This window comes from Musca vetustissima, unplaced genomic scaffold (genome assembly GCF_032173495.1).
Source record: "Musca vetustissima isolate MV318-11 ecotype Yass unplaced genomic scaffold, APGP_CSIRO_Mvet_v1 utg4398, whole genome shotgun sequence".
NCBI lineage: Eukaryota > Metazoa > Arthropoda > Insecta > Diptera > Muscidae > Musca > Musca vetustissima.
In genome coordinates this window covers 464,949-482,964 of record NW_026883621.1, presented here as the reverse complement: position 1 = coordinate 482,964, position 18,016 = coordinate 464,949, and the positions used below count along the sequence as shown (strand labels likewise).

General features: G+C 35.3%; 1 protein-coding gene across 1 annotated transcript in view; it reads right to left on the bottom strand.

Annotated features, from left to right (window-relative positions):
• The window catches only part of LOC133330540 (titin), a 31,893-nt gene extending 14,733 nt beyond the window's left edge, over positions 1-17,160 (bottom strand). Inside the window, exons 1-7 of the mRNA XM_061538977.1 lie at positions 17,047-17,160; positions 16,708-16,826; positions 8,081-8,232; positions 7,085-8,008; positions 6,136-6,400; positions 5,526-6,075; positions 4,020-4,345 (exon numbers count right to left, since the gene is read on the bottom strand). Coding sequence (XP_061394961.1) covers positions 4,020-4,345; positions 5,526-6,075; positions 6,136-6,400; positions 7,085-8,008; positions 8,081-8,232; positions 16,708-16,806 — 2,316 coding nt within the window. The 5' untranslated portion in view covers positions 16,807-16,826; positions 17,047-17,160. The remainder of the gene's footprint in view (positions 1-4,019; positions 4,346-5,525; positions 6,076-6,135; positions 6,401-7,084; positions 8,009-8,080; positions 8,233-16,707; positions 16,827-17,046) is intronic.
• Between the last annotated feature and the right edge of the window lie 856 nt (positions 17,161-18,016).

Here is an 18,016-nt window from a genome sequence, read left to right as displayed (position 1 = left end):
GGCGTTTTATATTATATAATTATTAATTTGTGTTTTTTCTAAAGTTGTTTTTTTCGAGGTTTTTTTTTGTCATCGTATTTAGATTTCGAAATGTACTTTGTGCTGTAAAAATTAAAGAAAGAAAAAACATCGTCGTTCTGTATTCCCAATTCACAATGATAGATGTTAAAACAATTAATACTAAAAATTTATTTATTTCATTTTATATAAAAATTGGAATAAAATGATGCGCTACACAATGGTCACGGGTATGGTTCATTGGATCTAAACGCCGAGTCTGAGCTGCATTTCGAGACAATTGTCTCACATTTACGTTCTCTAATCAGTATTAAAATATACCGACCCCTGCAAAAATATTAGTATATATTCGAAGGCTACTATATATATTTCTGGTCTAATACTACAATTGTATTTATAGTCAAAAATATAATGTTTTTCAAATTATTCTCCAGCATGGTTGTATAAATTTATCCATTCACTAAAAGCAATTGCCGAAGCCCTTTCTCCATTCCGTCAAAATTAACCATAAAAACTACAAAAATCGCTCGTGTACGGTAATAAAAAAAGAAGTCATCGGGTGCCATGTCTGGGCTGTAGGGCGGATGACCCATTAATTTCACATTTTGGCTACGGAAAACGGGATGCTGCACACTGATTCGACCTCTGTCGAATTCGTCTTCTATCGAATTTCAAAAAACGTAATGATAACATCGGGTCTGTTCCAGTACTTTTTTAATAGTAAATCTAGTAAAAGGGGAACATTTCAAAACACAACAGCCAATCAGAAGTAGGCATTCCTGTTTACCATTTTTACTCGGCCAAATTTCTCGAGTGGAAAGTTTACAAAGAGAAAGCCATTTTGTTTTGTGCTCTCTTAAATTTAATTCAATGTTTTACCATTTTTGTGGGTTGAGGACCGTTTTTTTGAGTAAAAAGTTGCAAAACATGTAAAATGAGTAGATTCCTTTAGGTTCTGGAACGGAACTGTTGGGTGCAATTATTTTGGTTCGACTAATTTTAATTTTCTTTTTTATTCCTCAAACAATAAATTTGAAAGTCAATGAAGACTTCGAATTCGCCCCCCGGTAGACATTCAAATTAAATTTTCATACTTATGAGTTAACAGAAGGAGACTACCTTCGAACTTGATCTAGACTTGGTAAATCGAACGTTTCATCTTACATTAAATTTATATAGATTGAAAAATTTGACCCCCTGTAGGGGAGGCACCGGAAGGAGTGCACCAATTAGTCCCATATTCGGACTTTATCTAGGCATAGTAAAGATAATAGGTTGTGCAAAGTTTGGTTAAAATCGGACATTCCACTCCCCAGACATTGGATTAATAAAAATTGAAAATTTTGACCATATGTGGGGTTGGTACCAGAAGGAGTGGACTTGATATAGGTTAGGCGAAGATAATATATTGTACAAAATTTGGTAAACAAAATTTTTTTAAACATAATTTTTTCCATAAATTTGACGATTTTATGGGGGAGATACAGGGTTGCCCATATTCGACGGACCCATCTGGCAACGCCATAACTTTTGACAGAGATGTCACATCGCTTAATGACATACCGCGTTTGAAGCGTCAGTCCAAGCAGATTTTTACCATGAACCAATACACGCCACTACGAGCGCTCTGAAATAATTGAAATTTACATTCAACAGAAGAAGTCAATTGTGAAAACTCAACGTGCTTTTAAAACATTACAAAATGTGAGAAGTGCGCCTTCTAAGAACACCATTAGGCGTTTCTACGAAAAATTTTCGACTGGTAAGGCTCTTTCTAATCCAAAGAGGCCATATAAAAGTCGACCAAGGCGATCGGCCGAGAATATCGCTGCCGTACGAGCCAGTGTTTAGAGGTCCCCAAGAACATCCCAAAAACGCCGTTCTCAGCAGTTGGGCATGGCTCGGTCCACTTTACAACGGATTATTCGCATTGATTTGCATTTGTTTCCGTACAAAATTCAATTGACACAAAGAATGTTGCCTGCGGACAAGCCTCGTCGATTGGAATGGGCCCAAAGAGTCATCGAAATGGCCGAAGATGACGAGCAATTTTGGAACAAAATTATCATGTCCGATGAAGCCCATTTCACATTGAATGGGACCGTAATAAGCAAAGATTCAAGAAGTGCCTCTTCATGACGAAAAAGTCACAGTTTGGTGCGGCGTTAGTGCGAAAACGGTCATTGGGCCGTTTTTCTTCCAAAATGAAAATGACCATGCTGTTACCATCAATCAGGAGCGTTATCGCGACATGATGACCAATTTTGTGACGCCAATTATTCGTCGGTTTCAACAAGACGGCGCTCCACCGCACCCAAGTCGCATAAGAATCGATTTCCTTAAGAATTTGTTTCCGGTCCGTTTGATGTTGAAAAGTGGTGATACGTCATCAACGCCAGAGGCGGCCATTTGAGAGATATCATATTCAAAAATTGATGTAAACAAATCTAATTAGAACAAATTAAATTATTAACATTGCCAACCGCCAAATTTTTATTTTTTTTTCTTTGATTAAAAAAAAACATGGGTTTGTCGAATATGGGCAACCCTGTACTATCTTTGAACTAGAACTATGTTTGGAAGAAATATTAAAAGTTTGGATGAAATCGGTTACTTCCTTCAAGAGATTACGTGCGCACCAGCCAAACAGACATTTGGACGTTTGTAAATCGACTTCAAATATTCTGAAACGGATTTCGTCCAAAAAACCAATATTTCGATGGGGCACTTTTTTGTCGTATCAAAATATATATACCCTCATTAGCCATAAGGCTGAGGGTATAAATGTACAAAGTTTGGACCAAATCTGGTACATTCCGCTTGATATTGGATTGACAAATTTTCAAAATGTCGATGCTGCGTGGGTGTCTACCAGAATCCGTGGACCTATGAATTCCATTTCGGACTTGTGTACATCAGAATGTGCATGTTTTTATCAAATGGGCCCTGTAGACCTCATCTACGGAGCTAAAGTACTACAATGCGTAGTTAAATGATCAATTCAGATTCTCAGTGGGCTTCATATGAAATTTCAAAGTATTTTTGTTTGTTTTTACATTTTGATCCTTTATGGGGGAGTAGTGGATCGATGGGTTCCATCTTCGTACTTTATTTAAGTTTGGCAAACATTTTATAAATGTTGCATCAAATTTTTATCACATCTTCAATCATGGTGAACAAATGAGCACGTTTTTGCAAAAAAAAAAAAAAATAAATAAATAAAAATAATAAAATGTGCAATGACAATATCAGATGTTGCCCGGAAACACTTGTCCCGACCAGAAATATATGTATATAGTAGCCTTCGTAGACGTGTTCTGTCAAAACATGAACTTGTATTTCAAATGGCAAAACTTTGGATTGCAAAATGCTACTGAACTACCGAAATACGTACCTATCTGAATGGGGAGTATTTATATTAGAGGGCTATACTATAACATAGAATTTTTTTGTATGTTCAAACCTACAAAGCTCAATCCTGCGATCTATTCTTGATGATGTTATCAAGGATATATGTATATACCATATGGGGTCTCCGATGAATATTAAAGGGTTAGCAAATGGAATGATAATTTAGATTTTTATTTGATTTTTAGAGTTTTGTGTTGTTGCTATTGAAACGCAGACAACCAACAATAATATCAGTTCTGTTGCACCCTAAGCGCGATAACGCCAATCACTTTAATTTAATAACAATGACCGATTTACTCTCTAACTGGCACATTAACCTGTTAAGATTAAAATATCACCGTCAATTTTCATGACAAATGTATGCATCTTTGTTTTTGGGGTTGCAGTTAATGATGCCTCTCATTGTCATGACGGTATGACAAATCAAAAGAAAAGAAAAATTAAAAAAGGGGATAATTTATCACCACAAAATGCTGGCGAAAAAATTTAATAAAATCCCTACAAAGCGAAAACTAAACGAAAGCAATAAATACAACAACAACAACATACTCTAATGATTGCCAGTGTATTGTTTATGTCGAATAACATACCTTTTGTTTTTTTAATTTCTGCTCATCCTCCATCTGTTGGGTCTCCTCTGAAATGGTCCCGGACCTGTAGGTGGAAGTCACTTCCTTTTGGTTAATTGGATTCTTGTCAATTGTATCACGCGCTTCATTAGTGTCATTCGCAATTTGTTCGTTGGCTTTATTATCCTGCTCCTGCTGTTGACTGAGGGCACTGATGTTGCTACCATCATCCACTTTCTCGTCTGATTCATGACATTTATCTGCTACGATGTCATTGGCCGTAATATCCGTATTTTTACCATCTGGACAGAGTGGGAAAGGCGAAAGCGATAAACGCCGTTGGGGAAGAAACCAAAGGAAGGTCGAAGAAAAACAAACGAAAAAACGTTGAAGAAAAATAGACATTAGTTCAATTGCGGTAGGGGACGACGACAAAGTGCACAAAAATGATTTAATTCAGGGGAAATATAAAGAAGTAAAAAAACGACATTCATATTTATTTGATGTAATTCTCGCTAAAAGACATTATTAAAGGTAGATGTTACACTTATAAATCTAAAAAGATAGTCCATGCCAAAAAGATAGTCCATGCCGTACCTGGACGTAATACAGAATCCTATTGGCGGATTCGGAATATTCAACTTTTTTCCGATTTCTATAATTTGTCATGTGGAGAAATAGAGATCTCATACTTCCATTAGAGTGCTGTTAGACCCCTGAGCTGGACATATGGTCACTTTGGACTAATTCACTACTACGTACCCGAGCGCACACAAGCGATTTTGGAGATGACCTTCAATAGTGCCGATGGTTCTACGAACAACGTAGAGCTTTACATTTTTGCACAGAGCTTTACATGCACATTTTTGTTATGGGATATACAGGTCCTAAATTTGTCCTGGACGTCATATAATGCCAAACAACCATAACCGTTATTTTGAAAGTTCTATCCGCTTTTCAACAGGGAAAAACATTTTTGGAAAATATCTTCAATATAAGTTCATATTTTCACATATAAAAGTCCTCCTCAAATGTAGCTATTTTCATGGAAAACTGAGCCTGTATTTTTCCAATTGAATTTTTCTTGCTTTCAGAAAAGTTTTAGTGTAGGCCTTATTGATGGATAAAAACAATTTTGAAAATGTGTTTAATATAAGCCCTTCTACTGACACGAAAGAGTCGCCTAAATTTAAGTCCCTATGTCTTACGGATTTTCCAACCGAAGTGATAGTAATTTGACATTAAGGGATTTTGGAGGTAAAAACTACTACACAACTTTTGTGCAATATAAATCTACCTCATGTAAAACAAACCGGATTTTAGGACTGTAATGACTGCATTCCGTGTTATTGGTGGGTCAATATTTTGACATATCTCGCATATAAATTCCCCTAACCATTTCCTTCTTCGAAAAAATGTATACTATATACATACATATAATTTGACATCGATGTTGAATTTCACTTCAAAGATCTAAACAAAATTTTCCAATATCTAATACGGCACGGAATTGCTCACAATAATTACCTGCATTGTCGGATTGTTGTTCGTCGTTCCTTTCCAAGCTTATTTCACGTGCCTCAGGAGATTTTTGTTTTTCCTGTTGTAATTTAAATGTTGGCAATAAATCTGCCAATTGACGTGTAACGGTATCCAGTGTCGATTGTATGGTACTAGGAAGATTAGATAGAGCAGCTAATTGCCTTTGAACATCAGCCAACTGACGTTCCAATTCTAATTCTTCTTCAGTTTTTTCCACATCAGCCGCCATGGTTACTTCGTCTACATTTTTTTGCTCTTGAACATTAGTATCCTCTTGAGGACATTCCATTTCTTTAGTTTCAGGAGTGGTTTCTTTTTCCTTGTCGGATTTTTCAATTTCCTCCTCCTCTGCATCCTCTGTCTTTTGGTAATTTTGTGTATTTTTTAATGTTTCGGAATCAGTGACTTCTTCCAAATTGGGGACTTCCGTATCAACCGGAGTTGGAGCTTCAGGCTCTGGTTCGGGTTCAGGTTCTGGTTCAGGTTCAACAACTGGTGGTGGCGGTGTTGGTTCCTTTACAGGTTCTGGTTTAACCTGTAATATAAAAAAATGGTTAGAAAATTCAAAACTGTATGTATTTCCCATCCTTTTTACCTCTGGTATTGGGGTCACCGAACGCGATGACCTTGGTGCAGATTTTACAATTTTCACCTTATAGGCGTTGGCAGCACGCCTTTCTGCTTCCAATTGTAATTTACTTTTTGGTATGGGACGGTTAGGTTTTTGCAAAAACGTGGTCCATCTGCGGTTCTCTTTCTCCTTTTCTAATTTGGTTTTTGAAGCCTCCTCGCTAAGGGTACGCAAAACTTGACTGCTCATACAGACACCGGGTTTCGGATAAAGCCTATAAATATTACTACTATTTTTTTAAATTCAGAATATCATAACAACAATACATTATAAAAAGGAAATATGTTCGGCCAGACCGAATTTTTTATACCCTCTGCCAGTGGAAAATATGTTAATTCAAACTTAACGGAACCGAATTTTCAAAGGTATTTGGAATGCACACACAAAATTTTAAATCAGTCGGGGCTATTCTATGAAATTGTCTGGGTTAGAAACTTGAACATAACGAGAATTATTCAACAGGAATCCGAAAAGACAAATTGTAGAAAATAATGCGACTTAAACTTTCAAAATTCCACAAGGAACCATATGTAATACAAAGGACATGCGAAATACAGACACTTCTGTGGGAATATGCGGACAAATTTTCGAAATACCAAAAATAAGACGGACCTAAATCCTGGCAGAATTTTTTTCAATCTTCAATAACCCCGAATGTCAAATTACAAACCTACAACATAAAAAATTTTAATTTGTACCGTTATAAGATTGCTGTACAAAACCTTGGTCTTCCACGAATATCATGGCGGATGTATAAAAACGCGACGATTAAACTCCATTCTACACCCTAAACATAACACCGAATCGGAACCTCATGAAAAATATTACTACAGAATATTCAAGACCCCTTCTAACGCTTTTTTTTCTTATCTTATGGGGGAGGATATATAAAGCGATTGATTTCGTTACAAACCCTGGATGATTCAGCTCATTGGCTACAATATCAGTGGCATCTGATAGAACAGCAGCTATTTCATCTTCTACCAATTTACGTTCACTTTCCTCGGATAGCACAGAATTGGGTCTATCCTCTGGATTTTCGACATATTCATCGTTTCCATTATCCCCATTCTGATTGGCATCATTCTGCTGCTGCTGTTCGTTATTTTCCGCAGTTTCATTCGTTTCGTCAGGTTCCAAGTAGGGAGAAAATGGTATCGGCGATTGTGATGGTCGAAATTCCAGTGGATCTTGCAAAAAAACTGTCGATGGACGATATTCCAATGTTTGGCGTGTAAATGGCGATGTTGATCGTCGATTAGCCAATGTTTGATCGCCATTGACCGTGGGTAGCAAAGATGTTGAATCCCAATTGGGCTCAGTGCGAATTTCTGGTATTGGCGATGGAGATCTTGCTTTTGTCAATGCTTCAGGCGTCTGTTCCGTCATTAGATATGGTCCTGGAGATTTCGCTTCTAAACATGGTTCAGTTCCCAGGGGTGGTATGGGCGAAGGTGATCTAACTGCTGGCATATTGACCTTTGTTTGTACTGCCACCACAGCAACAAAATTCGTTGGTGTCATGGGCGATGGTGATCTTCCCCTGGCAAAAGTTTCCGTATAGTTGTCAATAGAAAGATGTGGTACCGGAGATTTAGCCTCTAAGCAGGGTTCTGTGCCAAGTGGTGGTATCGGAGAGGGAGGTCTCTCAACTGGCAAACTTTCTTCTGCCTTCGGTTTTGGTGACACAGCCTTCGGTTGTGGCGACACTGCACTTATAAAACTTGTTGGCAACCGAGGTTGTTCCGTGACCTCCATAAAACTTGTTGGAGTTGTTGGTATGGTTCTATTAGTAGTTGGAAAGTAATTCGGCTTTACATGCTGCTCCTCGTTTTCCCTAAAAAATGCAAAAAAAAACGTAACTATGAACATAATCCAATGTAATTTATTTTTCTATGGTTTGCCTTGCCTTTTTATTCCAAGGAAAAATACATTGCCGCATTTTGTTATAACTTTGTGAGATTCTTCGTGAGTTAATGGAGATGTCGGAGTATCATTAATGCGCACAATTACATCACCGACTTTAAGTCCCGCTTCCTGAGCAATGCTGCCCTCAGTAACCTGAGATAATTTACATTTATAATAAGAGTGAATGTAAATGTAATTAAATGAAAGAAGAATTTAACAGCACATATAAACACAGACATGTTTCTATAAAATATAAATATACAAATATACAGAAACCATAAAAAATGCAAAGAAGAGATAAAATTGTTACAAATACATTTTTTTCTTGCTGTGGTCAAATATGGGGTATAACAAAATGGCGAAAAGCAGGAGATTTTTTCTAATAAATTATTTTCTGGTTAGCACTTTTATGAACTTCTAGTGCAAAGAGCGAGAGAACGACATTTAAGAATATTTTTCTTATGTATAAAAGTTTATATATGGGAGCTTGATTTATCAGTTTTTCATTGTGTGTCAAATCATTTTACCAAAAATTATTATTTTTCTGGAATTTGTAGACTTTAGCCGCATTTTCCAACCGATGTGGCTGTAATTTTGTATAAAAGATTCTTGAAGATTCTTTAGTATGCTGACTTTAGGCGTATATATTAGAAATTTGTCAAATTTGTATTGAGGCAAAATACTTATTACACTCACTGTATATATAAAAAATGATAAATATAGATCAATGTTTTGACATAGCACCCCTTTTGTCAGTATTTTGAGGCTTCTTTTGTCAGTATTTTGAGGCTTTTTAGACTTCAGCATTATTTTCTCACCGAATTTTAGATAACATAACCTCGACATAAAGTTCCCAAGATTTAAATGGTCTTCGGTGACATAAACTGTGCCGACCCATTCTCGATGTAACTATATTTTTAACCAAATTGTTCATCCTGGTTAATATTTATTGCTCGGTATGTTGAAGGCCCACTCTAGTTTTCTAATCTAACCTTTTGTTATTTTTAGCATTATGTTTTGTTTTAGAGTATGAACCACCTACTTTCGAATAATGTAAGAGCATAGTCCCATATAATATTCCTGACCGATTTGGGGAATTTTGAATGCACACCAAGTATTGGAGTGTATAACAAGTTAAAACGATATTTATATTTGTTTGGCTGTGAGATTTGACTGTCAATGAGAACCCAAAATACCAAATTACAGCCAATTTAATTGAAATCTATGAAACATTTCATGTCCAATATCTAAAATTTTTAGGTTTTCGATGTCAAAAAGGTGTAAACGCTTCATATACCTGTATAAAAAGTAATAAACGTATGTCATTTATATCAATATTAGATACACAGTTATTTTCAAGCACATTCCTTACTGATACTGATAACAATTTTTAAATTTTTTCAGAAGAAAATTTTGAAATTTTATATGGATTTGGCTAAAGCATACGTAATTTCCAAATTGATTAATGGAAATAGCTATTTTGTCGAAAACCTAATGGATTTGGGTAGCCAATTTAATTGAAAATGTATGTCATTTACGTCACTGTTTCTGACAGGTCATCTCTGTTCATGTCAATCGGGGAGACTTGAATTTTTTGTAAAATGTGTGTATGTAATGTAAATCTGAACCTAATTGAACAACCGTGGCATACACCGTTTGGTATGCTGCAGCATAGTGCGCTATCCGCAATTTTATCTCGTGTATATAGAACACGAGAGATAGGCTCCTCAGTGAACCATTTATATGAGAGATATATCCAAAATTAAACCGATTTTGCCAATATCGTGTAAATCGGACGAAAATATATATGGGAGCTGTATATAAAATCGGATGAAAATATATATAGGAGCTATATATAAATCTGCACCGATTTTCTCCAATTTCAATAATTTAGTACACTGAGCAAAATGTTGCAGCAATGAGAAAAATATTGGGAGTTTGGTGCACCAATTATGTAAAATCGGACGAAGCTATATGGGAGCTATATGTAAATCTGAAACGATTTTCTCCAATTTTAATGTGGTTCGTCCTTCGGACAAATAAGTGAGCTGTGCCAAGTTTTATATAAATCGGATCATAAATGCGATCTGTACTTTGTTCACAGGAATACATGGACAGACGGACATGCAAAAATCAACCCAGAAAGTGATTCTATACATATTCTCAAAAGGAACCATGTGTCTATCTCGTTTCCTTTTGCCTGTTACAAACATATGCACAGAGACATAATACCCTGTTCCACTGTATAGTGAAAGCTTGGTTGGAAAACGTGTCCAAATCCCCAAAATCCTAAATGCTGGTGGGTACCGTTATATGGGGACTGTATGGGGTATATCCTGAAACTTCGATCAATATTAATATGCATAGCCAATTCTGTTATTGATTTTCGTCTTCGTTATTGATTTTCGACACTTATTGCAAGTCCAAAATCAATAACGACGACCGTTGTGTGCATTTATTAAACCAGTACATACACTTGTCGTGATAATTTACTGCGAAATTATGAAAATGTTCACGAGTTAAATCCTTTTATACCCTTCACCACTCAGTGGTACAGGGTATTATGTCTTTATGCATATGTTTGTAACAGGCAAAAGGAAACGAGATAGACACATGGTTACTTTTGAGAATGGTTACTTTTGAGATTTATGCATGTCCGTCCGTCCGTCTGTCTGTCGATGTAAATTGTAAACAAAGTACAGGTCGCATTTATAATCCGAATTGGATGAAATTTGGCATAGGTCACTTATTTGGCCCAAGCCTATTGAAACTGGGAAAAATCGGTTTAGATTTGGATATAGCTCCCATATATATTTTCGTCCGATTTAATGTAAACGGTCCCTATATATCTTTCGATTTGCACGAAATTTGGCGCAGCTTAATGTATTAGGTCTAGAATGATGTGTGCAAAGTTTCGTGAAAATCGGTTCAGATTTGGATTAGCTCCCATATATATTTTCGTCCGATTTAAGGTAAATGGTGTACCAAAGTCCCTATATATCTTTCGATTTGTACGAAATTTGGCATAGCGTAATGAATTAGGTCTAGAATGATGTGTGTCAAGTTTCCTGAAAATCGGTTCAGGTTTGGATATAGCTCCCATATATATTTTCGTCCGATTTAAGGTAAATGGTGTACCAAAGTCCCTACATATACTTCGATTTGCACGAAATTTGGCATAGCGTACTGAATTAAGTCTAGAACGATGTGTGTTAAATTTTGTAAAAATCGGCTCAGATTTAGATATAGCTCCCATATATATTTTCGTCCAATTTTAGGTAAATAGTGCACCAAAGTCCCTTTATATGCTTCGATTTGCACAAAATTTGGCTTAGCGTACTAAAATGAGTCTAAAATTATGAGTTGTGAGTTTCGGGAAAATCGGTCTAGATTTTAATATAGCTCCCATATATACGTTCGTCAGATGTTATGTAAATGGTGCACCAACGTCCCTATATATCAATTTGCACGAAATTTGGCACAGCGTACTGAATTAAGTCTAAAGCGATGTGTATAAAATTTCGTGGATATCGGTTCAGATTTATATATAGCTCCCACATATAGATCATATTTTTAACAACGCGGCGTACCGAATAGCGTGTATCAATTTTACTATAAATCGTTTACCATAAATTTTCCCCATGTGTCGCAAGCGGCTCTAAATCTGCTCGAATGAAATTAAAGTTAGGATAGGTTGGAGAAAGAGGGAACATAGACATGCAATTGTTAGGATACATATGTACAATATACCCAAAGTGGTGAAGGGTATCATATAGCGGCGCAGTCCGACTTTACTACTTTCCTTACTGTTTTTTTTTTTTTTTTTTTGACAAATTGATTTCTCAAGTCAGTGCTAACAACACAACACATGGTCGTACGCCAAACCTCAATTAAGACTTTTATGCTAAAGAAATTCAAACTTTCCAATGAAAATTTTTTGTGGCCTAAGCGTTTGTAATGTCAAGAAATATGAGTCCTAAACCCACCGGTCGACTAGATGTTATTTAAGTATATTTATAAAACTGTCCAACTGTTCATTCGTCACGAAATTTTGCATATAGATTCGTTTTTTGTCAAATATTGGTTTATATTTGGGAGGATTTTCTAGTTGCTCTAGGGACCACAATTAAGACCTTCACGATATAGCATGGTTAACGAATAAACATGGCTAATAGAATTATGACGTATCAATATTTAGCGGAGGTGCAATTCGGTTTCAAATACGCACTATTGGACAGGTGTAGCGCCATTTAAATATTATCGGTTATCTGTGATATTGTCTTGTCTACTTCTGCACGATACGTACAAATTCGCAAAAAACTAATTCTCAGGGTGATAAGGGTTTTACATACGTACTTGTAGTATGAATAGCATAATAAATAACATAATAAAATAACATAAAAGACTGCGAAATAAAATCACTGCTGTTGAAAGGTCAGTTGCCCGCCCGCCTTCACATTATCATATTCATGAATTGCCTTAAGATTGAAATCTTTTCTCTAAGTTTCGTTTTATTTTCTTTTTCTTCTTGGAATTTACTTCGCCATATCTGCCTTGGTTAGTTAGTGTGGCCAACACAAGAGTAATGGACAACAGAAAACATTTGCCATGTAAATTCAAAACAATCAAAAAACACTTTTCGTCAGTCAGAGGGGAAGAATGAGATGTTCTAGCGTTTTTTGTTGTATTTTGTTTTTTTTTCTTAATTTTATTGTGGTCGATCAAAACATGACCCGCTAGCTCTGTTCGGCGATTGTCTTCTGATTTCATTTGTGTTTATCTTGTGGCGTAAGCGTTTAAATGACAATTAAATGCAACGCGTGCTAAATTGCTATGAATACATTTTGCGGGATGATAAAAATACCGAAACGTTTTTTATTGCTGTTTTTTTGTTGTTGCTGTTGTTTGTACGTGTTGTCATGCTACAATACGCTGTGTGACAATTGGTGCACACTGTTCTGATTTTTACCTTACCTTCAGCAATGTGATAATGTGCTTAAATCTACCGGTCAATATTTGAGGCTATAGTTCGTATAAAAAACAAAAATAATTAAGAATTTGTTGACTCTTTCAAATGATTCAATGTTAAAAAAAAATCAATAAAAATTATAAAAATAAATGTTTTTATAAATCGTATTCTCTCTAGATCCCGCAATTATGGCACGAACATTACGCAGCTTAACGCAGGGGAAGGGAATATGACCAAAAAATAGGCCCTTTATACGAAATAAGAGGCACATCGGTTGCCTAAGCTACCCAAAATACAGAATAATGGGGAACCATAATATAGGGACTGCCCTGAAACTTGGGTCCATATTAATAATTTTTGGTACAGATATGTATTATTCTAAAATGGAGGCTACATCAAAACGTGGATCGATATATGCCATTTGCAATACCAAACATCCTAGGAGTACTAGCAATGTATGTGTAAATTTCCAGAGCTCTATCTTAAATATTGCGATCTATATTGTGATTTCAACAGACGGACATGAGTAAATCGATATCAACCTAGAATTTTATTCCGAGCCGTGTTGCAAAGAGAATGACAAATTTAATATATACTCCACCATATGGTATAGGGAATCAAAATATCGGACGAATGTGTTAAAATTTGCAGATAGAACCATATGAGCTTTTCTCGTGATAATCTCATCCCCACATTAATGGGGTTGTTTTTCTGTAGCTGGAGCTGGATATCTCCACTTTATGTATAGCAAGTGCATTCAAAATGGGGATCTCGCGGGACTTTATCTTTCAACAGGATAATGATCGCAAACATACTGCGCTAGATTTCAGTCTTTGGATCCTGAACAACTGTCCAACAAAATATTATTTGGAGCCGTCTGTCTGGTGGGCTAGTAAGTAACCGATTTTAGCCAAACTAAGCACATCACAATATTTGTTCCAAATATAGCCTAACTTCGAATATGGGGAATATAGAGTAACTTCGGGTAATGTGGACCACCATTTTCTTTTTTTGATATTGTGGGCGTAACAACGGTAAAAAATAAAAACAAATTGTTTTCACAGCATGGTAGATTTGTTGGCTAATTATATTCCAGGTCAAAAATTATATATATTTGTCCATAAAAATGTTATTGCATTATATTTCAAAAAACTCTAAACTGCAAATAAAAATAACTTGGCGGGTAATGTGGACCAGTATGTGTGGGTAATGAGGATCAGTAAGTTAAAGGTAGGTTGTGGATTAATTGTGATAAATTTTAATTTATTGCACTCTTGGGTAACAATGAATGCAAAAATATATGGGTCCATGTTTTGGAATTGCCCCCATTTAAGGGTACCACCCCATTACCCGACATTGAATATTTTTATTTAAAAATAATTATCGGCTTCAAAAATGAATAAAAATTTAAAAGTAACCGAAAGTAATTACAGATAAACGTGTAGTTTTGTTAAAGAAAACAAGAAAACCACAGTACCTCTTTATATTCGAGAAAAACAAAATGTTCGACTATTTTACAAAATCGTTCGACTATCGTGCTAAAAAATTTTCAAATCACACTTTTACAATCAGATAGCTACATTTTCACCTACTAAATTTTTAACATTGCAATTATTTATTAAAAACCAAGTTTGATGTTTGTTTTCACTAATTAGGAAAACATTTATCAAGGCGGCATTGACATATTTCAAGCATTTTTTTAGATATGGGGGGTGGTCCACATTTGAAGCATGGTCCACATTACCAGAAGTTACTCTAAATTATTTTAATATCCTTCACTACACTGTGGTACAGGGTATTATGTTATTGTGCATATCGACGCCTCCGAACCATAGTATGCTAAGTCGACTTAGCATGTTTTAAAGTTCTTTACGTTTTTAAATACTACGGTCCTTAATTTAAATTCACTGAAATTTTCGTAATCATCGGTCAATCCAAACCAAAGTTATTACCAAAAATGTACTTAGCATAGCACGTAAGGTATAAGAAACTTCCATACTTTGAGAGCTTCTACTGAAAAACTCACTTTTCAGACTTAGCATACTATTCTTCGGATGCGTCGATATGTTTGTAACAGGCAAAATAATAGAGCTAGACCCATGGTTTCTTTTGAGAATTGGCATAGAATCACTTTCTGAATCGATTTATGCATGTCCGTTTGACCGTCTGTCTGTCCGATTTAGATATAGCTCCCATATATAGTTTAATCCCATTTTATGTAAATGGAGCACCATGAAGTCAATGTTTTCTGATTAAGACAACATTTTGCATACCGCATTGAACTTATTACAGGTTGGTATATTTACTTCACGCAGTTAATTTCGCCCGATTCCATTTCAATGGTCATCCAAAGATGCTATGTCTATTCTATCTAAAAGATATTTTACATGTGAGCATCTCTTGTATGTACCCAAAGTGGTGAAGGATACCATATAGTCGGCCACAGTGATCCGACTTTTGATCTTTCCTTACTGGTTATAATATAATTACATGTATACATACGTTTGTTGTTATTCCCTTAAAAATAATAAATCTCTATGAAATAAAAAATCTGTTTATAGAATTGAATACTTTCTAAATTCCTTTTTTTTTGTGCGGATGTGAATTCAAATTTTGCATACAAATTATACCGAACAGTAAATATTGTTGCCTTCAGCATGCTATGTAAACAATCTGAACCATCTGAATCATTGGTGATTCATTTCCATGAAATCAGAGCCCTATTGAAATTTGAACCGATTCACAACATTTACAATAGCGCTCGGTATTGGGTAAACCCATAAATTTGAACTGGCCGTTATTAGTTTTTCACTCACATTATAATATAGCACGGTGTGGTGCATTGGCATATGTACATTATTTCATTTTAATTTGTAACTATCGCTATTGGTTTTCTTATTACAAATTAAATTTAATTTTAAATGTCTATTTGATATCTCGTATGAGAATGAGACAAAAAATGTCCAAAAATCTCTCTATTTATTATTTTACTTTTAGTTTCCATTTTCTCTAAAAGTGTTTTTGTGATGGGATTTTTTGCTATCATTTCATTTTGTGAGGTTATAAATTATATTAAAGAGAGAAAAACAACTACGGGAACAAAAAAAAACTACAAAAACAAAAACGACACCAAAAGACCATTGCCATTAACTCTTTGCCTAATGGAAAGAATAACGGAAATTATATTTCCGCATTCTATTAAAACTGTATTGAGTAAATATCATTTCACAGGGTTAACCAGGAAATGCAATATGAATATACACACATTTTATTTTATTTTATTTGCTGTATTTGTTTATTTCGAAAAAAAAGTTCACTTCAAACCATCTCTCAATTACGTAACATTGAAAATGCATTAGATGCATTTGCGATCGATCAATATTTTCACAGCATCTATCCAGAGACACATTTCCACAATTTTAACAAACATAACACGCAAGGTGGGTATAGCAAGGTGTGGATGTTTGGCTGTCTGTCTGTGGTTGTGTGTTTGTAATATGGATGCCACTCAATTGTGCTTCACGGTTATTTGGATGAATTTCATATAAATTGATTAATGCAGTTGTAGAGAGGGTGGTGGTGGTAGTTGTTTGCATGTGTGCGTGCGTGTGTTTTGCTATTGCTGCTGGTGCTAAGTGTATATGTGTACAGATTCTAACCTTCACCACCGTTAATGGATATTCAAAATCCGCACCGCCGACAAGTGTAAAACCCCAGGGTACATTTTCGAAACGGCACATTTTAATATCAATCACCATTTTGATGAATTGATTCAAAACTATTCACTGTAAATATTTTGCAAAAGGTGAACGAGATTATTTTCACTTTGTTGATACGTGAGTGTGTGTGTGTGGGTATGTGTGAGACGTGTACGTGTATTTGTAAGTAGGAAAGTAAGGGCGTTCGTGTGTGTTTTCAAAAAGCCGATCTATAGCTGTTCGAGTAGGAGTAGATTTTGTAATTTATTTTTTAATTAGCAAAGGCACCGACCGACCGACCGTCCAACAAACGTATTGACCGCAATCAATGAGAAACTCGTACTAAAACCTCCGACGTAATCAAACCGACTAAAACAAAGTAAATGACAGATTGATATTGGACGATTGCTATTGTCGAATTTTTGTGTATATCGATGTGAGTTGTTGTTTGCAGAATTTTCTTTGAATCGCTATCGATTAGTGTTTTTTGTTGTGTGTTTTGTCAGTTTTATTTTGGCATTTTCCAACCACTGACCACCGACCACAAAATCGAGCAAACATCAATGACCAGAAAACAATTGTATTTCAAAAAAATTTCATTTGTTACAATCAAAAACACTATTCGCATCATTAGATTAATAAATATTTTTGTTTTTCCCTAAACATATTCAGACCATCAATTTAAATGTTGTGTAATTTTATATTTGGGATTAATTGTGGTAGCCTCTCGATCCAATTGTATTTTATTACATTAATATTGGCACTTTCACAATAATTAGTATATTTAATGATGTTGAATATGCTTATGGGCATTTTTGTAATTGATTTGTTAAATTGAACAAACAGAAAAAAACATAAACTCTACAATTAAAAAAACAAGTGAAAAAGCGTTTGATACCCTTCACCATAGATATACTGACAGGTCCTTGAAATGAAAATATAGAGAAAATACCAAAAAGTGGACTCATACCGATTTTTCTACAAATCGATTATGTAAACCATGATACAAATTTCAGAAATTTTTAATGGATAATTATACCCTCAGACTTATGGCTAATGAGGGTGTATACACTTTGACATGGTGAAAATGAGCCATCTTATTATTTCTTTCAAACGTAGTTCACGTCGGAAGATGGGGAATATCGGTCCACTCCATTTGGTACCTCTCATAGAGAGCTAGGTCTAAATGCGGGTTATAGTTCATATATAGTTAATTATCGAACTTTACGTTCTAGTTTTTTATCTCGATATCCTCCGCAGGTGAAACGAT